Genomic DNA, 25,388 nt, shown 5'->3' on the forward strand with positions numbered 1-25,388 from the left:
TCGAAAAGGTGAAGAACTGGCTTACTCATAAGAACAGCGTCGAGCTCAGGTCCATCTAAGCGTTCGCTGGATACTACCGCAGATTCATAATAGATTTTACGAAGACCACTATCGGACCTACTTCCTGGAACGCCGACGAAGAAGGGTCAATATACCATAGACCAGGGATTACCCAAGAGTATAAACGTAATATATTAGACGACATAGTATTGAGAAGACATTACAGGAATCTAATTATGAAAAGGGTTGTGGTGTACAAACACGTAAGTTCGATCAGCAATGGCCACAAACGTCTTCAAAAGAAGCAATACATACAAGAAACAAAACAGCTAAAACAACCGTTGACACCCTTTTCAAGGCGCAAATTGTGAGTCTGAGATGAAACAAGGGTTGTGAGGATAAACGAACATGAACAAATGGAGGATAATCCCATATCACCCGATTGAAAATGGGCGGACGGAAAGGATGAATAGAACTCCTTGGCATGTTAGGGACAATAGAGCTAAACAAATGAAAGAGATACGTAGCACCATTTTTGTTTGTTTATAATTGTACTCCTCATGAAACGGAAACCAAATCTACCGATAGATAGAGTGTTTGATATACAGCCATGAGATAAAATCAATAATCCAGCCGCTAGATTACGTAGAAGATTTAAAGGAACGGAAGAAGAAGACACCATATACAGTAGAAGAACATACAAGGAAGGAAGTCCAAAGCCAAGTAGTAAGCAGGGTATGAGGCTGTTAGGATAGAAGTCGGAGACAGAGTATTGGTTAGGTAGCGTTTGATGGAAATACAAAATGGAAATTTGAAGAGGATGCGTATGAAGTAGTTGGTCAACCGAAAAATGAAGTACCAGTGTTCAATGGCAAGAATAGAAGGTCAAGGATAAAAAAGATCTCTATAGAAATTTACAACGGGTGAAATGCAAAGATGACAGCGATGATGAAGTGGGTCAAGGTGAGAAAGAAGTAGAATGACAAGGAAAACAGACCTCAACAGAAAGTAGAACTGAACAAGACGATGCTAAGGATAAGAAGACGATACAGATAGGAATAAAAGCGACGTCACGGAAGAAGACTGTGATAGTGAAAGTGAAGTTGGATATGAGTATGTAGGCACGACATACCGATGTGGGGACGCCTGCAATCCCACAGGAACTAGTGATGCCAAAACAGGTACCGGTACAGTATAACATGAAATAGGAGATTGAAAGGAAGACTGGACATTTGACCAACATATAGAGCAAAGAGCTGATCAAAAATAATATGTTGGGAATGAAAGGGAACAGCCCTTTTCGAATAAAAACACACGACCAAAGGAAGTTGAAGAGGGTCAAAGACCAAGAATTACAGTTGAAGACATGAACACTTAGGACACTGGTAGGATGAGCTGCATCAAAGATAGAGAATCAGAACAAGTTTATGAAACTAGAAGAAAGGAAATGATGGAATAGGAAGAAAGAAATAATGGAAATATAAGAAATAAAAATGACAGAAAAGAAGAAGTACAGGTAGAGAATAGTGTTTAAGAGAGACAACCAGAAGCAATTGTAGAAGAAGACCCATGAATATCGAAAAGAAAGAGAAATACCTACAGTTAGATACAGGGACTATCAGTTGAATCAGTACAAAGACAGCCAGATTCAAGACGCGAAACCCTTGAAATTCTGATAGGCTAAGGGGTATTGCGAGATATAGATACATTGATGGCACAACAATTTAAGCCTTTTATTAAATAAACAATATATTAGAGAATTAATTTATAATGGGTTTTAGATTTTTTAATGTTATTGCGATGTTGTATTTCTGGCAAGAAGGGAGCAGTGAGTTGTATATAAATATATCTTTTCTTTTTGCTTGAATGTACTTTAAAAAGTAAGTATTGAGATATGAATCGTTGTTTTATTTGGGTAAAAGTACTGATAAATCACTTGTTAACTGAACGCTGTTGCTAAGTTAAGTTTGAGAAGTTTAGTTGAAGCTTTTCTTTTATATTGTCCAAGTTTAGTAAGCTGATATGGTCAGTAGTGTTTGCATTTGATATTATAACTATTCTGTGCTTGCAATGTATTGGAGATGTAAACTAGCATTTGGTTTATTTGCTGGAATGAATTATGTTATTTCGTGGTTTGAGACTTTTCAGGATTGAATTTATGTTGCATTAATGGTTTTGGGTTTTTAGTCATAATCAGAGTTAACAGTATTCACTGTGGAAAGTGATAGAGCGAGGATTTCAGTCCCTTATACTTGGTAGGTGATAAATGTGAACTGTGTTGTAAGGTTTGTTCAGTTTATATGTGTATTATTATGCAATTGTATATGTAATTGATATTTCAACGCCAATAGACAATCATTTAACGTTTATGTGAAATATCATATTTAGTAGACATGCTGTAAGATTACTTGAATATTACAAGAATGTTCATATGTCTTGTACTATACGTGTCATTTTTGTATCTATGCTTTGCTTTACTGTTTATTAAATGCTGAAACGGTGCAATGAAGGATATTGAACGAACTCACGTTTTCCAAACATTTCCCCTAAATATAGGCAGGCACAACATTTATCTTATCTTTAAAGGGATTCTATACCAAACCGACGTATATCAGGGAATATCGCTATTGTAGAAAAAATATAAAATGGTCATATTTTTTACTTGTTCGCTCAAAATATGAACATTCTTTTAGGAGTGTGTGTATACCACGTGATAAATTACGTCATATATGCTACGTCGGAAGGTAAAATTTGCTTCAAATGAAGACATAAATCAAAGATTAGTTTTCATTTACAACGCCATTTTAAATAAAACAAAGGGAAGTCTATGCTACTTAAAGAGCCCCGCATTTGTTTTATTTCCGAAATTTGATGAGGTCATCAGTTTCATCAAACACTTCGACAAACCTGTTTCCAAAATAATGTTTTGACAGTGCTCCGTCAGACAGCCGAATTGTGAAAAGGTTTGTCGAAGTGTTTTAAGAAACAAAATTCCCAATGAAATTCTGGTAAAAGACCAATGGTGGGGCTCCGAAAGCGTCGTAGACTGCGCTATGTTTCATTTGAAATGGTGAAGAAATAGTGAAGTTATCTTTGTTAAAATTCTTTTTTCAAATTAAAATATTGTCTTCCGACGTAGCATTTATGACACAATTTATCACGTGGTATATACACACACTTATATGTGAATTATCGTGAAAATGAACAGAAGTTAGATGTATATAATATATATGTTAATACTCTTTTAAGTCTCTATGGTTGAAATTAATTTTGAAACGATTCTATTACAAAGAAAATGCTTCATTCATCTCCTGTTCGCCAAATTCTGTAATATTTGAAGTGGTGGCATAAATTTCCAACGCGTGGTGTCGACCGGAAAATCCAAAATGGCGGCCAAAATGTCGTCCAAAATGTCATCAGCATTAATAATACTTCTCTCGTATTGCACTTCAGATTTACATACACCATTGGCTACATACACCAATAGATTGGTCGTTTCAATGAGTATGATTGCTTCAAACTCATTCCCATGTATTGTACTCCTTCTAAGTTTCTTATTTCAGTTTTGTAAAAATTGGAAATAAAATTTAAGGTACGGTTTTCAGAATATTTGAAATACAAACAGCGTTTCATAACTTTACAGCATGCCACATGTATTAATAGTAAGCTGATGTTAAGGAATATATTTAATTTACATTTTTGTCATCCCAAAATGAATTCAAATGAATTTGCGTTAGCATCAAATACTAGAAAATTATACATGAAAAATCAAATTTTGTGGCATTCGCGTGACCTTGAAATGTCCTAGACTTTGGCTTGGGGTAGTAAATACAGCAGGATAACTTAAGGGTACATTTGGAACATAAGCAATATAGATTAAAATGTGCATCCCTCTATATCTAAATGTACGCCATACTTAGGGAAAGAAAATACTCAATAAGATAGTTTTGGTCGCGCCGTCTTGAACGCCATTTTGGATTTCTTGGTCCATATCATACAAAGGTTGCACAAAACGTAGTTCAAACAAGAAGCGCCGCAATGCGACGAAACCAGCAGTGCGTTCAGTAAACATGTTTGCGGCTAACGATTGCGATTTTGTTTTCCGCTTGACGTGTATGCACTGCGTTGCAACAGGGATTCAAATCAAAACGTTTGCGAGCGTTTTATAAATGCTCGCCTTACTGAACGCATGTTTTCAATGATGGACAGAAGCACTTCAGCCTTCATTGTGAAATTCAGATTCAACCGTTTTCTATTTATTAGAAACAATGAACATGATCTTGAACCAAGGGGCCTCAAACGCAATCCCATTTACTTGTTCGCTCAAAATATGAACATTCTTTTAGGAGTGTGTGTATACCACGTGATAAATTACGTCATATATGCTACGTCGGAAGGTAAAAAATTGCTTAAAATGAAGACATGAATCAAAGATTAGTTTTCATTTACAACACCATTTTAAATAAAACAAAGGGAAGTCTATGCTACTTAAAGAGCCCCGTATTTGTTTTATTTCCGAAATTTGATGGGAACATGATCTTGAACCAAGGGGCCTCAAACGCAATCCCAAGAAAGATCTGCATAAACTCTTCCAAAATACCAAGTTTAGTCAAGATATGTCAATCATAACTAAATTGATTCGTGTTTCTTTTTCGTGATCCAAGGGGTCCAACATGCATCCCATGAAAAGTCTACATAAACTGTTCCTAAAAACCAAGTTAAGTCAAGATATGTCAACCATAACTAAAGCAATTTAGTTCCAATATTTTTCTACTTTAGTTTCTGTGACCTTGACATTGACCCCAGGGGCCAAAAAAACAATCCCATGAAAAATATCCATATACATTTTCTAAATACCAAGTTAAATCAAGATATGTCAACCCCAACTAAAGTTATTCAGTTTAAACTGTTTTTGTATTTTAGTGAGAGTGACCTTGACCATGACCACAGGGTCCCAAACGGAATCCCGTGAAAAATGATCTATTAACGTTTCCATAATACCCAGTTTAATCAAGACACATCAACTCTAACTAAAATATCAAATTTTAACCGCTTTCTATTTTTAGTAGCAATTAATCCCATGAAAGGCCCATATAAACTCTTCCTTAATACCAAGTTAATTCAAGATACGTCGACCCTTATTCAGTTTATACCGTTTTTATATTTTTAGTAACAATGACTTTGACCTTGACCCTAATGACCCCAATGATCCTAAACTCTAGCTCATGAAACTCTTGCTAAATACCAAGTGATGTGAAGATATGTCAACCCTAACTAAAGTTATTCAGATTCAACCGTTTGTCTATTGTTAGTTTAAACCCTTCCTAAATACCAAGTTAACGCAATCAAATGAAAGGTATTCATAATCTCTTCATATATACAAAGTTTGGTCAGGTATGGCAACCACCCTAACTAAAGTGTTGTAGTTTCAAAGTTGAGTTTGACGCCGCCCGCTGCCGGCCCGCCCGAACAACGACGTACGTCATTCTTATAAACAGGTTCCACTTTGTGAAAACCTGTTTTATGACAGCCCTGAATGTTCAACCATGATTTTACTTCGTGAACAATATCTTTGCAGATCAAGCAATCAATATCATTACATGCAAGACTTTAATATACGTTAACTAATGGCATTGTATGGTATTCATGACGAACATGTAACTTAAGTCGGTCCTATTGTCACATATCAGTAACTTCATTCAAAGTATAGGTGTAATTATCTGTTTTCCCTCATTACTCAAATAGTTGTAAGGCCAAATAAAAAAATAGGTATGGTTCAGGTAACCCGACCGACCCTAATAATTACCGCCGACCCTAACACTTTTTATTGCGATATTTTTTCGTCAATAAAAGTTTTCGCCATTTTTTCGAAAATCCGCCGAAAATCCGATCGTAAACGTGCGCCGACAACGATATTTCTGTTCCGCGCCTATTTAGTATTACCGTTCAGGTTACCTCCCTTGATACAAGATGGCGGCGTGTGTCGGTTCTTCAAATGTGATCGCAATTAAACTATTAAAATGCGATCATCACGGCGAGCGCCAGCTCATGAAAGCAGTCCAAAATGTTTGCACGTCTGATCAAATATTCCACGAGATACATGGTGCTGTAGATGTAAAACGTGTTGTCATAAAATACGAAGTTTCTACGGCCCTACAAGGGGCATCGTTTTGGGAGGTTTGTTTCTGTTCACATATTTTATATAAAAGAAAAAGTGTAAATTAATACTATCGAGGTGGATAAATCGCATTTTCATGTGACCAGATTTGAAAAAAAAAATAAACAAGAAAGATCATGCCTCCATAACCACCATACACATTAAAACAAAACATCCCCACCCACCACCAACCAAGAGCTTCAGAACTTGGCTGCAGTATACAAAATAGGTGGAGTCTTGCATGAATATTTATTTGACTAAAAGGCAAAGGGTACATAAAAAGCTAGTCTAGAAGTTAGGATTACAAAGGATAAATGGTTAAAATGGTTATATAGCAAGCAGCAAGCACAAGACATGTACAATTACCACAAGATGGAAGAAATATTCACTATCTAAACAATATGTCGAGCCCATGCAAAAAAAACAACAACCCTACCCCCCTAACTTTTTTTAACAACGTTACCTGAACCAGACTATTTTTTATTTGGCCTAAAAATTAATAGGTGCATTATTTACAAGAAAAACACATACATGATATATCAGTGAATATGACTTGTTTTTATTTTTTAACGTATTTCACAGGCATGCAAATATAATACTTGATGCAATACATCCGTTCTCACATCAGATATCTTAAAATGTTTGAATGAGTTATTTACGTTATGCAAAATGATAAATTGTTTTCGTCCAGTTTGCTTCCCTCGCATTTTTGCAGCATATTCAGCTTGGTTTGTCTCTTGTTAGTTTAAACCCTTCCTGGTCTGTATTTTTGTTTTTGTATATCTTTCGGCTTCGTCAACAATCATGTTTGGAACAACTTTGGTTTTGTGCCCCGTTAAGAACGTCTTGAAGAAATCGGAGCCTTTGCTGAGAGCAGTTGCCAGTGCGCTGTAATCCTTTGTCAATTCTTCAAATTCACCATTTGTTTTATCAAGCGTTTTGTACCATTCGTCTATATCTTTTGTTTTGAGGCCAATTAGAGGAATAATATGATTTGGCTGCTGTTTATCCTCAATATCTTCTTTCAGAGAGTGTTTAATCATGACAGGATTTGGTCGGAAGCTTTGAATGTAAGCAGGGTGTATACTTATGTACGTTCCTGCAGGCGTTCCAAAAGCAGCATGTTCGGTTTTATGATACCACGGACAACGTGATCTTTTCTCCCAGATGTACATGTGACATACTTCATCTTTTTGTTCTGCCATATCAAACTTGTATCTGCAAAGCATTAAATAAACTACGTTCAAGAACAATGTTTAGTCGCCGATTTAGTGCCTGGAACAAAAGGAAAAAATTGCCTAGAATAAAATCGACTATTGTTACAAGCAAATATTTTTATATTTATTGTGGTTATGTTGAACGCTAATTCGGCTTGTTTTCTTGTATACAAGAAGTTCGTGACCACATGGCAATAAGTATCGTCATGCAACTTTCATGTCTTGCGAAAATGTTGTTTTGAAGGTGAAGATGTAGTAATTAATATTAAAATTATTGTTTATCATTACTAAAATTATCCACTCGGATACCTTATCTGTTTTAAATCTATGCTAAGAAGTACAAAGAAGTGTTGACAAAATACAAGCATTCGTATGATTTTCTTTCTTTTTAATTTAAAGATAATTGTCAAGTTAAGCAAAAAATAAAATCTTACAAGTTTTCATTCCGTGTATGCAGTTGATTTAAAATCCAAACTATGTCTCACCAGTTTCATATTTCATATCAGCGCGTATGAATATATGTAAATTTAGTGGAGGAATTTAGTGGAGGTGGAGCTACATGTGCATAGATACTGCATTGGGTTAAGCTATTTTAGTTCAAAGCTATTTTTATTTATGATCAGTAGTATGGGAATTTACGCAATTTCGTATTTGTTATAAACAAGTTCCTGCAGCCAATTGTATAAACGTGGATAAGTCCTAACCAGCGGTTATCTTTTGGTTATCTCCCTGGTTTGGTCAAATTATCCGAAAACCGATTGTATAAAAAATAAGTTATCCTAACCAGCACGTGATTCGGCTAACTTTTGGACAAAATTTAACCGACTTCTAGGAGTATGGTTAACTGACTTATCCAAAACAAAGATGGGGGACCAGACACAAAAAAGCTCGATTCCCAACTTATTTCGACGATTTTACAGACACATGGACTCTGCCTAAATAGAAAACAAATGTTATAACATAGATATCCATGATAGTCATGAATTAAGAGGTAAGAAAAGATCTATTTCTTATTTGTGACCCAATTTATGCATGAAACTTATCCACGGAACCTTGAAACAAAAACAGTGACAACAAGCTGCATTTTGAGAACGATGTTTACCTTGTTATTGTGTGCATATTATTCCATAATCTTAAACAAGTCACGACTCTGGGTCGAGACCAACAGTTGCTTGCAGGTCTCGCCCTTACTGTGTATAGATATACCCTCGCTTTAAACATATTTTGTTTCATTTCCACATATTTACAATCAAACTAAACCGCGTGTAAACATTGAGAAAAGTTGACAGCTAAGACGTCATTTTCAAGGAATCTTACCCATTCTAAAGTCTATTTCTCCAACTTTCTTTCAATACACCCTGGTTGAGGCACACAGGAGGATAATTGCTACTGTTCAGTAGTATGTAATTATATTATTGAAAACACATAAAGAAGTGTGTGTGCGTGTGTGCGTGCGTGCGTTCGTGCGTGCGTGCGTGATATAAATGACTAAATGTAAGCATAATTGTGATTTGAGACCTAACTGTATCCTGCAAATAACATGTTATAGATAAAAAGACAGATAAATTATTTATCTCTTATTGTATATAATAAATGTATGTTTCAGTTGAGTGGTTTTACCATCCAAAGTCAGAAGAACCAGTGTTGATAAGTTCTACACATGTCTGCTACAGCAGGGAATGGAACCGACACCAGATCTAATACTTCACGAGCAGTAAGGATATACATAGCATTATCAGGTTAGATTGTTAACAAAATTATATTGTGAAATTGAAAACATATTTAAAAAAATATAGCAGTATACTCAGTACAGTCATTTGAATAAAAGAAAATACATTTATATTTATATATAATAATTGGCTTCTTCATAATTCAACCTTCATTAATAACAATGAACATAAATATCATAAAATAAAGTGAGAGCAATACTTAATAGGAATTATTAAGAATGCCTACCCTATCACATGTTATGGGTAATATGTTGAATATCTGTTTGTAAGTCTGTTTGACTGCCTGATGTCAAATTGTCTTGAATACTCCACTTAAGGGAAAGTTTTACAGGAACATTCAAATGTAAAGCATGGATTTTTATACTTCTGCTTTATTGCTTATTAAATAGTTTAAATTTGAACATTTTAGTACTATAGAGACCAAATTGCATTCTGTTGCATTAAAATCATGTTTTGACATTCCAGTTCTTGTAACTTATATAGTTTAGTTTTCATGGTGTTTTAAAGGGGCGTTCCCTTTATTGGCAAAAATATCATTCATCTACCTTTAAAATATGTTCAAATGCCTATTTAAACGCACATACACGATTGTTATGATTTAAAATATTCATTTTACTATTCTTCAGATTGTAGCGGTACTAGCCACTTGATGACCAAGTTCATCTGACAGACTCATGTTTTAGGAAACACCACAAACAGGAACTTAAAAGTTCATGAGAGGAATAGAAAACGTTTCAAATTGCTGCTCCCAGAGGGCTTAATTGTCAACGTCCTATCTTGTATTGATAGGGTTAAATAATAAATGATTATTGTTAATTATTATACCATCCATCAAATTTGATATCTTAGATCTTTTTCTTGCAATTCAAATTATCATACTAATGGGGAGTGTTATATAAAATAAATAATAAATACCACTTGTCATGTTGAAACAATGTTTAGTTTGGTTATTGTTTTTAATTGGAATGTACCAAAATAGTCATTTTATATTTAAATTTCACTCTTCATGATTTTCTTTGTAAACTATTCATTTGACAGTTAATGGCTGGATTGGGAAATAAACAATTTCGATCAGCTACAGATAGTTTAAGGACCGACTGATTTGCGACGTTGTCAACAAATTGTGAACTGCAGCCATCGCCGGCATTAAGCAGTAACTATGTAAGAAAATAAACCAATGGGCGATTAAGGCAAGTTGATAAGGTGGGCAAACCCGTTTATCACTGTTAAAGCATGACCGATATTAGTTGATATGGGTATTCTAGAAGATAATTATGAGAAGTAAATGACAAGAAGTTAATTGTGAGAAATGTAATTGAGTAATACTCTCTGAAAAGAATTCCTTCTTGTCTCTTTGCTTTGCAATATGGCAGTTTTGTAAAAAAATAATTTCTATTTATTCATTTATTGATATTTCTTTTACATTTTTATTTTGTATTCATATAGTATACGACAGCCTTTGAACATATGAACGATTTCCACAACGCAACACATAATCGGTGTCTTAGTAAACAGACGACTTCAATCTTAAAATACACTGAAAGATATTCCATAACAGGCTTGAGAATTGAAAATCGGGTCGTTCGAAACATCGGTTCCCTCGAGGTTGAGGCTCGGTCCCCGGCGACCTCGAGCGATCGCAGTTTTACTGTATAAGTTCTTAATCAATTATAATTTCATAGCACGGTTGTCCGAAGTTTCTAACTGTGTGTTAAGCCGAGAACTGTACGTGTTTTTTTTTAAACAACAACATGTGATCTTAAAATGCAATTAGAGTAGAAAAAAGATGACAAAGCTTATAGACAATCGGACTAGACAGCACTTTTGTCAGTTATATGTCTCTTTTAAACAGATGTCGAAGTAAGTTCAAAGGTTATAGTATGTGTACTACAGAATTCAGTTCTGGTGATATTTGACTTTTGATAAATATCTTGTTAACGGATTTTCCGTCACATTTGCAATAATTATAAAACGCACAGAGTGTTTTTTCACTGGTCCTTGATAACAAATCTGTGAATGGAATTCATTGTAAACTGCTTTCAGGTGTCTATATACATACAACTACTTCAGGCGCGAGATGCGAGTACGCGGCTGAATCCGTATGATTCTGACAAAAGAAATATAAAAAAATCAGCCAAAGTGGCAGTATCAGTTCTTGACTACATAATCCCCAAAACTGTCCATTTTCCAGTAGTGAATAACGCCCAGAATGGACCAGATTGCATCATGTTTATCAAAACATTTCTGATGGGGCATGCCCCGGACCCTCCTTTCACAATTATGAATCCACATGAATAAAGGGCTAGGTACGCCCCTGGCTTTTACCAGAAAGAAATAAACAAATAAGTTGAACAATTTTACTCCAATATAAACTGCATACAACAGTAGTGTACTAATAAATAAACAACGAACAAAATATATGAGGTATAAAGTTAACAAAAGATAATTTTGGGAATATAAATTAATATAATCAATCCGTCTGTTCATTAAGCTTACACTGTTTCTCTTTCTGATGTTGCCAATGCGGCTTCGTTAAGTTTAGTTTTGTACTTGATTATTTGAGGAATTTCCTAGAGTCAAACAGAATGAAAAAAGAAGAAAAAAACTGTGATACAATGTATCACAGCGGGCCCACAAACAGATCTACCATGTAAATATTTTGAAGCTGGTGATGGCTGATGTCGAGTCAAGGCTATGAAGGAATTCAAAGAGACCTATTTTGGTAAAACATTAGTCTATGCACAACTGCAGTTTATATTAAACACTTCTTCAAGGTTTCAGTACAACTATAAGTTTTACAGGGGACAAAGTTTTTTGACAGACAAACAACACTAAATCAATATGTATCTTGCTTACTCTGGAAAAGACATAACTAAGGCAAACCAAAGTTACAGTTCTTGCACAAGCACAGCTCTCAATGGGTTTAAAGTAATTCCTTTCCATGTACATGAACTAGTTCATTTGTAAAAACCATTGAAAGCAAAATAACAACAACTCAGATATTGATGTCACTTGTTTTTAATACTGCAACTTTGTTTGAGTATGATAAACCTGTTTTCACTATGCAAAGTCACTTTTAATAGCAACATTTTGCCTTGTTTTCCACAAAACAACTTCTAAAATCAATAATGGATTGGCAAACAAAAATCTTTCGATCGTTCTTTGATGTAGTGCAGATAGTTTTCCACAAGTTGTGAAGCTAACATTTAAAGCTACATTTACAATTAAAATAATTGGTTCAAACAATTGTAAATGAAACACCTAAAAAATAATTTAATCCGTGATATCTTCTCATCTTTTCACCAAACCAGCAAAAAAATTATACTCAATTCATTTTAATGACCTGCCATTTTCAATAAAATACACAAACATCCGTCTTTACGTACACTTTAAGGAGTCTATAAAATAGATTAAACAAAATAAGTCTTAAAAAATCTATAATTTCAAAACGTATTTTTTTCCTTCTTTGTTTATATGGTCAGCAATTGGTCAACAGCTCTGCTCTATTTCTGTATCGTCAGCTAACTCGTCAGCACTTTAGAACGTGCACAGAAACGTTGCGAAAACAAACGTACGAAAGACAACTCTGTAAAAAATAGACTGTGTCTACATTATTAATGTCAAAAGTAACACCGTTTATTTAATGGCGAGACTGTCATTATGGTAAGAACGACAACTCATGTATTCAAGGGAAAAATTGACTGTGTGACCTACATTTTCAGCTCAATAGTACTTGATTTTTTTTAGGAAAAAGAGACGCATATTTTCAACCAAGTTCTTAAGTCTCCATAAACCTTTTACTCACCACGTATTAAATATAGCGGGCCACTGCAGCGGCCCGCAATAAGAGTTAAAAAACACAAACATATTAGGTCTAGAAATAAACACGGAAGGTAGGAAATATTTGCTTTACATGTCTAGCAAATGGTGCACTTGTCATTGTCACATTATTTAATATGTTTTACATCTGTTTTATTATTGTTACCTGTACACATATCGGTATTTACTACTGTCTGCATTACGTTTGAGAAACAGTTAGTAAAAAACTCTGATATTTTATTTCGTTTTTTCACTATCCAGCCACGATGGGACTTTAGTTGCCGCTGGTGATGGCTTCAATCATTCGAAACAAACTTCCAGGTGTCGTGACTGGGATGTACTTTTTCACTGATTTGCAGAATTTGCTCGAGCCGGCACAGAGCGCATTATAAACCACACTGCTGCAGCTGTGCGAATGAAGATTCCATTTTGGTTCCTGTTTCCTAAAATCAGCAAACCATCGGTCTATAGCGTTATTGTCCATATCAGGAACAGTAATGGTAAAATCAGGGCTTTTATATTTCTTTATCTCTTCCTCAAGGGAGGATATCCAACAGCTGCTCACTACCCCTTTTTTATAATGCTTAATGGATGGAACATTTTCCGGCCAGAAACTTATGTATGTTCCATTGCCCGTTTGCATTGAAATATGTCCAAATGATTTATTTTTTATGGATTCTGACGTCCAGTAATAAACCTGACAGGCCATCTTTCGCGAATCGTTCCGTCTAACGCTGAAATTTAAATGGTATACATTAAGTGTGTGTGTTTGTGTTTGTGTGTGTGTGTGTGTGTGTGTGTGTGTGTGTGTGTGTGTGTGTGTGCGTGCGTGCGTGCGTGCGTGTGTGTGTGCGTGCGTGCGTGCGTGCGTGTGCTTGCGTGCGTGTGTGCGTGTGTGTGTGCTATTGTATCCGACAAATATTTCCGTATACTAAAGATATACTACCGATGCATATATCATTAAAGGTAACAAATTAAAAGGAAATTAGGAAACAACTTACCAAAGTACAAAGTATAAAATACGTACTGAGTGTATGGTATACGAAAATATGAGGGTACTATGTAGGTATTGTTAAGGTTGTTCAGTGCTCTGCCTAAGAGCCAATCAAAAGTGTCGACATTTGCATATATTTGCATAGAACACACCCTCATTGCTAAATATAAATGTCATGTCATTTTCTACGAAACGTTTTTTTTAGGTCAGACATTTTTAAAAAAAATAACATATAGCTCAAGCGATCAAAATCAGCCAAGGTACACCTATATTCCATTGCATTCCAGTGAAGTCATGTTCCTGTATTCTTGTTTTCGATTTTGACATTGCAAATATTTCAATTTAAATATTTCAAACTGTTTAAACAATGTCATGATTATTTTCGTCTGAGCTGTGCGACAAATATGGTCAATATTATTATATCGTCCTTGATTTTTTAATGGTACGGTAATTGAAACCTAAAGTTTTGCAAAACAATTATAAGCAGGGATTAATATATCTGTTTTATGCGATTATGCATATTGGAGACACATGTATCATATGTTAACATTGTAATATAGATAAACCTATTTATAAATATGCCCCGCCATACATGTATATATAAGCCAGTGTATTACATTAATTTGATCAAGGGTCATATTGGCATATTTCATGTAGTGTTTTGTATATTTACTTTTTATTTAGTGCCACATTTTAAGTTTAGTATTTATAATATAATTAGCGTCAATACAAAATCACTAGACTTTTCGAAAACTAGAAATTGCAAGCGTCGTCAAGGATTAAGGATTATCAAAAGAAATGGTCGAAAGCAGAAATACTGAATAGGTAATAATAATTGTTTTGTTTTTTTAAACAAATCATATGACATCAGGCTTTGTGAGGGCTAATTTATATATTTGTTTGATCTGTTTCAATCGTCTTTTGGAAATTTGTTTGTAAATAACCTTTATAAAAGCATGAAAACATTTTATATAGAAATCGGACAGTTAGTCCGTCAGTCCGTTTCAATCGTGTCCGAACAAATACTTGTGAATGCTTAGGCCCACGGGCGGAAAGTTGATTTAAACCAGAAGATGAACTCTAGGTCATTTGGTCAAAGGTTAAGGTCGTTGTAAACTTCTGTTTTCGATCAAAAAGTAAAATTGAAAAGCGCCGGGGCACAGGGACTTAGTTGACAGATTGATTATGACATGCAGATTACCTAAACGATTTTGAGCTCCGTGAGTCGAAGTTCAAGGTTTATATATCTCCGTTCTTGATCAATTTCTAAAAGACAATTGGAGGGGGTGATCTCAAGATGAAAAAACGTTAACGATAGGTAACTGACGAACGCTGCTGACCGGGGATCTCAAACTTGGTAAGCAAGTTGGTAATTTACACCTGACCCCTACTGATTTTAAGGTAAATAGGTCAAAGGTTAAGGTAATAAATTGATAAGCGCTAGGAACCTTTTACTCAGAGGCAGTTTAAACGCTACCAGCGGATGACCCCTATTGATTCTGAGGTCAATAGATAAAAGGTGAGCCTTGAGCTTTTAAAGTGTTTTGAAGAACATACCACTTTTCCTATTCCAGGTCTTCGCTTAAAATTTAACTTTTTTCTGACAACGTTTACATAAATGCATGTTCAATAATTTCCAACAATCTCATGTAAGTTCGACACGGACTAACGCCATCTTCCCCTTGCACTGATCATCATCTTCCTGTTCATACACTCTCTTTTAAACATGTTGGTGATCAACATTTCACAACTGCACTGAAGAATATTTGCCCATATTGACCTAAATATCTAATTACTATCTATCCAACGGGGATGTTCTGGGGGCTTTTGTCATTTTTATATGACATCGCTTGATTTTGAGAAAAAAATACATGAAACAAAATACTAACTGGAAACGACACTTTAAGACATCCAAAAGCATGGTTTGAATGGGAGTTTTCATAATAATATTGTATTTTTATTTTCCTGTCACAAAAAATCAACATCCAAAACTTATTTAGAATATTAAAGATAAAGAGTGGGGAGAATGTACCAAGGAAATAGAAAGGTTGAAACAACGGTGTGAACGCACGTTTACATTCCCAACAGTCTTCATGACCCATGCTGGAGTCCACTTGATGGTCTTGGGAAACAATTGCAGACATATCTATGTTGACATCATTTTTGAGTGTTCCGTTTTTTAAGACCGTAGTTAAATTTCAGTACAAGCCGGCATTAGGCACACCTCATTTAACTACCTATTAAATTGAAACTTGTAAGAAATAGTGCTATACGTACATGCGTTAGAAAATATAACGATGTGTCGACATTTGAAGGTTTAAAAATCGTCTGAAATGAAAGGCGATCAGATAATTGAATTTAGATAATACGCTTATTGAAAAGTGCCTAGGGCGGAAAATGTGCATGCCACCACCTCATGACCGATATGAAACATTAGGTGCACGCATTGAAGTAATCTATACAAAACGAACAATAAATACAATTAGTGAATACCTTTATATATTGAAAGGATTTCATAGACCTATTCAAAATAACAAAAATTGAATGCAATCAATTTTCAGTTTAGAGGACTGTCTCATACAAATAAACCTTGACGTTTAATGATTTCTGCTTAATGTCAAAGAATTTTGTTTTCCCAAGTTGTTTTTGTACAAGACGGCATAATTGCACCTAATTTTAGGTTCTTTGTCATGGTCACTGCTCATGTCAAGTTTATAATTGTAAAATCAGTAAATAAATAAATGTCATACAAGATACAAATTCATAATAAAAAGAACAGATACCATCATTTATTAACTTGTATTTGTATCCTATAATCTAGTTTAACGTTTTTACCATATTGAATGACATTGTTGTATACATGAGTTCTTTGGTACTAAACGTTCAACTTGCAAAGCGGTCTCTGCACCTGCTACTGCTGCGTTTGCTGAATATGATTATTCTGATGATAATGAAAATGACAACAGTGGGGGTAAGGGTTGTGTTTGTAATTGTATATTGCAGTTAACATTATACAGCATAAGAGCGTATTTTGGAAATTTTACAATACGCAGTATCACGGACCTATAAACCAGGTTTAGGTGCATGGCAGTATACAGTATTAAACATTCGGAGCTCCTCGGCCATTTAATCGAAACCAACCTCGGATGTATATGGATGGTTTACACACTCAAAAAGTGGTACGTTTAAGTCCGCTGCAAGTAGATCGCGTAGTAATTTTATTTAGCAGTTAAACTTTGTGACTTAACTCTTGGGATTCTTCATTATGTTTGCAATAATACAATTCAATGACAATAAATTTAAACTTAGATCAATAAATACAACTCTAAAACACTACATTTAACTAATGATATAATTCAAAATTTTACGAACTACTTCAACAGATGTACCGGCATACATCCGAGGTTGTTTTCGATTAAATGGCCGAGGAGTTCCGAATGCAGTATTAAAATGTATTTCACCTTTAGCGGCTGTTCATAAAATATATTATAATGTTATTAATTAGGGGATTTCATATTGGCATAGTTATTTGTCCGAGGTTGGCTGTATTTGCCAGAGCCCGAAAAAGTATTTTATAAATTAACTATTACCATTTTGGTTAAAACATTCTTATAACTTACCTTTAGTTCACATTGAAGCCGTATTTATCCCTTATTCATTCCTGGTGTCTGCTTTTCTAGACTTGACTTTGCTGATTTGACATGCATCCTTAAAGAGACATTGCACATACTTATGAATAAGCACTGTACATTGTAAGGAAGCATGTCTTTTCGTCTAAATTTCGTTAATCGTATGCCAAAACGACAAATGGTTCACCTTCGTCGTCCATTTTGTCGGTGTACAAAATCATTAAAGTCGTAAATTCTTCCAACGGGTTAAATACAACAATTATATCAAACCGTACAAAGTGGTTCAATCATTCAATAGGTTAAAGTATTCCAAATAGGCTTATACGAAGCACATCTTTTTTAAAACAGTCGGAAAACGGAAAACAAAATGGCTACTTTTAAAAAATAATTTCCAGCATATTTCTTATTATACCCCCACAAACGAAGTTTGAGGGGGTAAATAGGAGTGAGCTTGTCGGTCGGTCGGTCTGTCGGTCGGTCGGTCTGTCGGTTTTCATGGTTTCCGGACGATAACTCATGAAAGGCTAGACAGATTTGAAATTTTTTTGGTACACAGGTGTAACATCAGAAGATACAGGTCAAGTTCGATATTGGGGCTGGTGGGGCCAAGGTCAAGGTCACTGTTACTAAAAATAGAAAAACGGTTTCCGGACGATAACTCATGAAAGGCTTGACAGATATGAAAATTTTTTGGTACACAGGTGTAACATCAGAAGATACAGGTCAAGTTCGATATTGGGGCTGGTGGGGTCAAGGTCACTGTTACTAAAAATAGAAAAATGGTTTCCGGACGATAACTCATGAAAGGCTCGACAGATTTGAAAAAATTTGGGTACACAGGTGTAATATCAAAAGATACAGGTCAAGTTCGATATTGGGGCTGGTGGGGCCAAGGTCAAGGTCACTGTAACTAAAAATAGAAAAGCGGTTTCCGGACAATAACTCATGAAAGGCTTGACAGATTTGAATTTTTTTTGGTACACAGGTGTAACATCAGAAGATACATGTCAAGTTCGATATTGGGACTGGTGGGGCCAAGGTCAAGGTCACTGTTACTAAAAATAGAAAAACGGTTTCTGGACGATAACTCATTAAAGGCTAAACGGATTTGAACAATATTTGGTACACAGGTGTAACATCAGAAGATACAGATCAAGTTCGATATTGGGGCTGGTGGGGTCAAGGTCACTGTTACTAAAAATAGAAAAATGGTTTCCGGGCGATAACTCATGAAAGGCTTGACAGATTTAAACATTTTTTGGAACACAGGTGTACATTTCAGAAGATACAGGTCAAGTTCGATATTGGGGCTGGTGGGGCCAAGGTCAAGGTCACTGTTACTAAAAATAGAAAAATGGTTTCTGCTCCATAACTTTAATTGTGCATGAGATATTGTGACGAAACTTGCTGTATAGGCAGCCTCTGTGAAGACAATGCTTGTGAAAATGGGGCCAGTGGAGTTAAGGTTTTTGTGCACTGTTACGAAAATAGAAAAACGGTTTCCGGACAAACAATACATGCATGATAAAAGAAGATGCAGTGTGCAGTAACCTTGGAGTTATGGCCTCTTTTCAAAGAATGGTTTGCCATTCCTGTGTCCAGGCGGCATTTGGGGGTATTCGTCACTCCTGTGACGGCTCTAGTATAAGACGAGTTTCGACAGCCAATGAAAATGGCCCATTTCTCAAATTCTATATTAGGCGAGTTTTGTAGCTAATCAAAATGGAGAAAACTCATATTAGCCGAGTTTTGTTGATATTGGCCGAGTTTGGTCGATATTGAGCGAGTTCTGGCATATATTGTCTTCAGTTGTCTGGTATTGGTATCGCAATTGTCTCTGTATCTCGTCAAATACGTAATAGTTGATTAATAAAAACACACATAAAACCTTTCGAAAATTATGAAGGTGATAAGATGAGACATGAGAGTACTTTTATAAATATAAAGAAAAGAAAGATAAAAGAAAAGAAAAGAGTAAAGAAAAACCTACACCGCTTGTCGTATCATTCGAACATGATAACTGTAGGTCCATAAAGATTATGAGGGAAAATGGTTTTGCTCCCGAAAGAATTAATTTTATAGACCCTGCTTTTATGAAAATGTATCATTTTATAAACATTTAAGACATATTTACGCCTTGGCCGTTGCGGATTTCGGAGACTGAAGCATTTTAAAATTCGTTACCGAATAATTTTCATTTTTAGAACATAATTTTTCACTCGTGAAATGCTACCATTAAATAAAAGAAAAAGTGCAGAAAACTGTTTTAATTCAATAATATATGACGTTATGATACAAATAAATAATTTTTCAGCTAAAAAAAGAAGATGTTCCATATCTCACAATACTGTAATTTACGTTACTTCCAAACATGCAATAATTTATGATAAACAAGCATCAAAATAATCCGTATCGATTGGTGGAGAAAACTTTACAAGACATAACATTTTAGACAGTACTGACGAATAAGACATAATTTCATGTATTGTTTCACTGTTAAACCATCACACGTATATTACATCACACCATAAGAAAAGACTGTTGCCTGTTCATGCATATTCAACACATAATGCTTACAGTGAGCATTTGTCGTCATTTTGCAATGCTACATGTATCTATACGATAATCATTGTTCATGGCACAAAAGCAATATACAACCACGTTAAAGGAAACCAATCACGTACTTTGATAAACGTGCATAAAGAATGTGTTACTTTGTAAAAGTGATGTTACAAACAATTATAATTGGCCCAAATTTATTGACTTAACATTTTTAACCCCAACTCTATTGTCTATTGTGTAATTTCAATATTTAATTGCAAAAAAATGAGCGTCTCTAATTAGCACAAAGATAACAATTAAATGTTTCTTTACATGTAGTTCTCTTACTACATTAAAACAATTTGACATTTGTTAACATTATGTGTCATATACCTGACAAATTGCATAACTAATACATCTTACATATCTTATATGACTACACATGTATGTGATAATGTATTATAGTACAATTTTGAAAAGAAAATCTGTAAATTTCAATGAAGTAAATAAATTACATTTAATCCTCGTAACACTATCAAACGGATATGCTTGCAAAATAGCAACATCCTGCTCTAATTTGTATCAGATTTATCTTCAAACACGATTTAAATCATATTTTCAAGCTCCATTTCCTCGTCGTGTTTTTCCGAGTCAATGGAATATTTTAGACTTGCTTGTATATTAATGATGCAATCCTTGGCAAAAATGTCAGCGTTGCATCGCTCTACTAAATTTCGCCAAGTTATATTTTTGGCCAAAGATTGCATCATTAAAATACAAGTGATTCTAAAGTGTTTCACACGTGTAGAAGCAGAAAATATCACAGCCTATTATATGTTCAGAACTATGTCCATCCCTTTTCTGTTAAAAAGTAATTTAGATTTTCACGTCTCTTACTTGTTTACTTACTTACTTACATCGGTTGGGACCTCTGGTGACCCATGCAATAAACACTTAAAGTCACGTGATTCCTCACCCTGAGTTTGTAATAATTGAAATGAAAGTTGCAAAGGGTTGTTTACACATACTTTAAAGATGCTTGTAAACGGTAGTGAAAGCCATATACTAAGCAATACTCTCTTCAAGAGAAGGCACTTTACCCCCATGAACAAAAATTTATATTATATAAACGCCCGAACCCAAGGGGTAAATTAAGGGACAATTCGAGAAGTCGAAAATTAAAACATAAACCCTGTTTAGGGGCACAATGCAAAAGCTTATTGAATGTTTAACTTCCAAATACATTTAATCAAAAGCTATTGCACTCTTATTTTATCTGATACTTCGGAAGTTATTCACTTAAAACACACTTAATGTTCTATTTTCTTTTAGTATAAAACAAACGTGAATACGTTCAGTCTAAATTTTTACAGACATGATATTCTCTTGTTTTGGAAATACAAATATCTTTATTCTTTTCCTCATAGAACTGCAACATGATATCGCGAAGTCCATAAGAGAGGTATCAAATACAGATATTGATATCATAATTAAATAGAAAAAGTTTATCTCTATGTCTAATGTTCCTTTCAAAACAAAGAATTGTCATTTCATAAACAATATCAATGTTCTCGATTATCGTATATCGCGTCAATACCCCAGGTGCAAATTTGCCAACGTGAGTACATTTGCCCTTGGGGGCAAATGTTTGGCATACTAACTAAAATTATTCAAAATTCTCAATTAACGTATAAATGCGTCCAAAAAATACCCCAGGTACAAATTTGCGAACGTGAGTACATTTGCCCTTTGGGACAAATGTTTGGCATATTAACTAAAATTATTCAAAATTCTCAATTAACGTAAACATACCGCAGGTGCAAATTTGCCTTTGTGGCGAATAACACACAATATCAATCTAAGGTAATACATAATGACTGTTTTATAAAGAACTTCAGTCAGACATTTCAAAATCAACGACAAATTTATTTGAATGTCAAAATGCAAATATGACCAATATCGACAGCGCGTTTTTCTTTATTTTATTTGAAAGGTCATAACTAATAAAATCACTTTACAATTTTAACTATATTTTGTCCTATACTAAAAGTCAATTTAACCATACAATGACCCTACTTTAGCGCATCATGTGATTAACAAGTTACAACTAAATATTTTGGTGAGTTTCATGAAAGCCAATCCAGTCGGAAGTTTTTCCAAGTCCACCCAGTGGCTTTCCTAACTTATTTGTTGACGCCGCGTCGTCGGTTAGGGATAGGTCTCAATGTTGTACCATGAAGGATCACGTGATCTAAATGGACCAGCCAAATTATTATTGTTAAATAAAACTATAAAATGTGATTGATAAAAAAATAACCCTCTCCAACAAACAATTGAATAAACTGATTAAAGAAAAAGGAAACATAAAGATACAAAAGAACGTGTGTTTTATACCGTTTTAACAAACCTTTAGGCACAATCTATGGGTATTTAATAACTCGCCCCAAAATTCGAAGGCTACAGTTTTTTACAGATTAGTTTATGAACCTTAAGACCCGATTCATAAAAACTCAAAAAAAAACTTTCGGAGGTATTTTGCCTACCTAAAATACTCTGATTTTTAATCAATTAGAAAACTTGGAAAGTCAAGGACAATTCATTACTTATAACAGTATCAATGGTAAAATGTAGAAACTGTACGTAACCCAACAATTACATACATGTAGGCTCACACGATAACCCGTCAGCCAATCAAATCGCAGGAATTTCAGTTAAGATACTTCCGGGGTAGTGCTAAAACCCGGTACATTGTATCGATATTGGGAAAAGCCGGTATCACAGTTTATGGTACCGGATTATGTTGATACCGGGTTTTTCGTTACAGTAGGTACCGGTTAATATAATTCTCTCGTAAGAAATCCCGGTATCGATAGGCCCGGTATCAGTATCCACAATAATCTACTATGGAATATGTTAAAAACATAATTAACATGTTTCAATAGGTAGACAGTCTGGTCAAAATTACACATTTTTAACATACTGTAAATCTTGAGTATAGTAACTTTTAATTAAATAATTATTTTGTTTTTTGTTTTTGAATGTGATAATTGGGGAATAGATTTGAAAAAAAAGTTATTATAACACTCAAAGTTTTAATTAATACAAAGAAAATGTGTTTTGATCATTAAACATCCGATAATTTAATGTCATAAACATTCGCAGATTTTTTTTAAATTTCTTTTGTGGTGATTGTGAGGTAAAGTTAAAAGGCAAAAAGAGTTACACAGGTATATAAAGGTTTCTTGAGATATTTTTCTTGTGAATTGGATGGAAACTAAGACATTCAGTACCCTAGCCAATTCGTACCCTCCATATTTTAAATTGTGATTATATGGCCAATGGCTAGAAAAAGGTGACACTTAGATAATCTTATCGTTATACAAAAAGAGATCTTTTAACCGATAATTATTCCTTCGAAACGCAATAAATAGTGGGTCATTTAATACCGAGATTTGCCATCTGATAATATCCCGGTATCACTGGAAAATGATACGCTACTAAACTGCATCTGCTTCCTTTCAGTCATATTTCAACAGCATAAACGACGTATTTGATGCTTTGTATCAAAATCAGTCTTGTTTATATTCTAGAACCAAACAACCGTAAACCAATATGTTTCCCGTATCTTATCAATATTTAGAAATCCAAAACGTGGATCTAACCACTGTGTGCCTCAAACACCATAAGGGCTCAGCTCTTAATTGTCTTCTGTAGGTATTATAGGTTCCAATCAGCCCTCAGTATTCCTATTGTGGTTACAGTCAAGCTAAGTCTTTATCACACAAGTGTCATGTATTTTTAACAAAAGTGATCCAGACCGACTAGAAATCTACAAAATATTACATAGATTGTCAAGTTTGGAATATAGTTCCTTGGCTCCAAAACAAAGAACTCTAGATTTAACTTGTGATATAACAGGATTGATACCCAAATCTTCATAAACCATACAATTTGGAGTTGATGATTTCAGATCCAGAAATAATTTGCAAAATATCAATTGAAACGTTTGTATAATATCACAATTTTCAAAACCCCATACCTCACTTTCATTCATGAAAATAGGTGCAATCATTGTGTCAAGCAAATGTAATTGTTTTGATATTCGGAGACTAAGTTTTCGAGATTTCTGAATCACAGAGAATATGGCTGTTCAAGCCTGTTCGACTTGCATCGCTTTTGTTTTGGCAAAGTTACTATTGTAATTGAAATGCACTCCAAGATATGGAAAATCAGTTACAAACTCTAGAACGTCTTATTATTACATGTATAAAGAAAGTCGGGTATATTTGTATTCTGTTTACGTTTTGAAATATAAGGCCAAAAAAAAATTGTTTGTTTAGGGTAACCTTCCCAAAATTTCTAGGTAGGGTAGGTAGGGATTTTTTTTATTTTTTATTTTTTATTCAAAATCTGTCGTAAGTTCAGAGTGTTTTCTTGCACATGGCAGTCTTTCCTACATTACTGTCATTGCCTGACTTTGTTTTATCATATAAACAATAATTCTGATTAAAATCTGCATTTATCCGCCCTTCGTAACTCGCTAACAAATATTTTTTGGCTCAGAAACGGAAAAAAATAGTTAGGGTCGGCGCATTTTTATAGGTAGGGTCGGGTTACCCGAAACGGACATATTTTTTTTAGGCCTAACAACTTTGGTTTTGTCTTCATTAACATTGAGATCCCACAGACAACACTAATCAATCATCGCATCTTAAGCTTTTCTCAATGAGCTTGACTTTCAGCTACTAGAACTGTATCATCTAAAGAAGTAAGACAATGAGCTTCTAGTTTTAATACATGTTTTGGCTTTAGCATACATATTATATATTACCAAAAAAATCTTCAACAGTAAAATACTCGAGTTTGAACTGCTACCAAAATGATCCATTCCATGATAAAACGTAAATACATATCCAAATAGTATAGTCATTGCATACCACATTGCATCAAACAACGTTAACGGCTAACGCAAATAAGACAAACGTTAATTGCCTTTTTACTTCTTTGACACACCTTTTTTTACATGAAACACATTGTAAAGATGCAGATGTGGGCCAAACAACTACTAAGCACGTCTGTCTGGAATAAACATGTAACTAGGTGTATCTGTATTATTTCGAAAAAGGCCGCATACTGTCTTCCTCTTAATTGATAGGCGATGAGCAAATGACTAACGAATGTTTAAGCACCAAATATATGGGAAGATCGTAAAGCTTTCTTTACAAAATGATATATTCATGCATGCCTTTTAATATTGGCGTTGATTACAACTGCGCTTATAATCGACAACCGACAATCGAC

The 25,388-nt window shown here is 34.5% G+C and overlaps 1 protein-coding gene and 1 long non-coding RNA gene across 3 annotated transcripts; both read right to left on the reverse strand.

Moving 5' to 3' along the window:
• Positions 1-6,392: 6,392 nt before the first annotated feature.
• Positions 6,393-8,625, reverse strand: LOC128241653 (uncharacterized). 2 transcript variants are annotated; one of them, XR_008262425.1, is made up of 2 exons: positions 7,809-7,882; positions 6,393-7,375 (listed from the first exon to the last, which is right to left on the reverse strand). XR_008262425.1 is itself a non-coding variant. In XM_052958676.1 (2 exons), the coding sequence occupies exons 1-2, from the start codon at positions 8,605-8,607 to the stop codon at positions 6,898-6,900; spliced, it is 609 nt and encodes a 202-aa protein (XP_052814636.1). In that variant the 5' UTR covers positions 8,608-8,625; the 3' UTR covers positions 6,393-6,897. The 2 variants fall into 2 exon arrangements, 1 of the variants encoding a protein (XP_052814636.1); XM_052958676.1 differs by lacking the exon at positions 7,809-7,882 and adding an exon at positions 8,477-8,625.
• Positions 8,626-11,447: 2,822 nt separating this feature from the next.
• LOC128241580 (uncharacterized) lies at positions 11,448-14,019 on the reverse strand. Its single transcript, XR_008262406.1, has 2 exons — positions 13,925-14,019; positions 11,448-13,657 (listed from the first exon to the last, which is right to left on the reverse strand). It is a non-coding gene; the product is annotated as an uncharacterized LOC128241580 (long non-coding RNA).
• Positions 14,020-25,388: the final 11,369 nt, after the last annotated feature.

Source organism: Mya arenaria, chromosome 7, assembly GCF_026914265.1.
Source record: "Mya arenaria isolate MELC-2E11 chromosome 7, ASM2691426v1".
NCBI classification, from domain to species: domain Eukaryota; kingdom Metazoa; phylum Mollusca; class Bivalvia; order Myida; family Myidae; genus Mya; species Mya arenaria.

Coding starts and splice junctions, on each gene's coding strand:
- LOC128241653 (XM_052958676.1), bottom strand. CDS start 8,607: ATGAAACAAAATATGTTTAAAGCGAGGGTATATCTATACACAGTAAGG. Junction 7,376..8,476: donor AATATGCACACAATAACAAG/GTAAACATCGTT, acceptor AATGCTTTGCAG/ATACAAGTTTGATATGGCAG.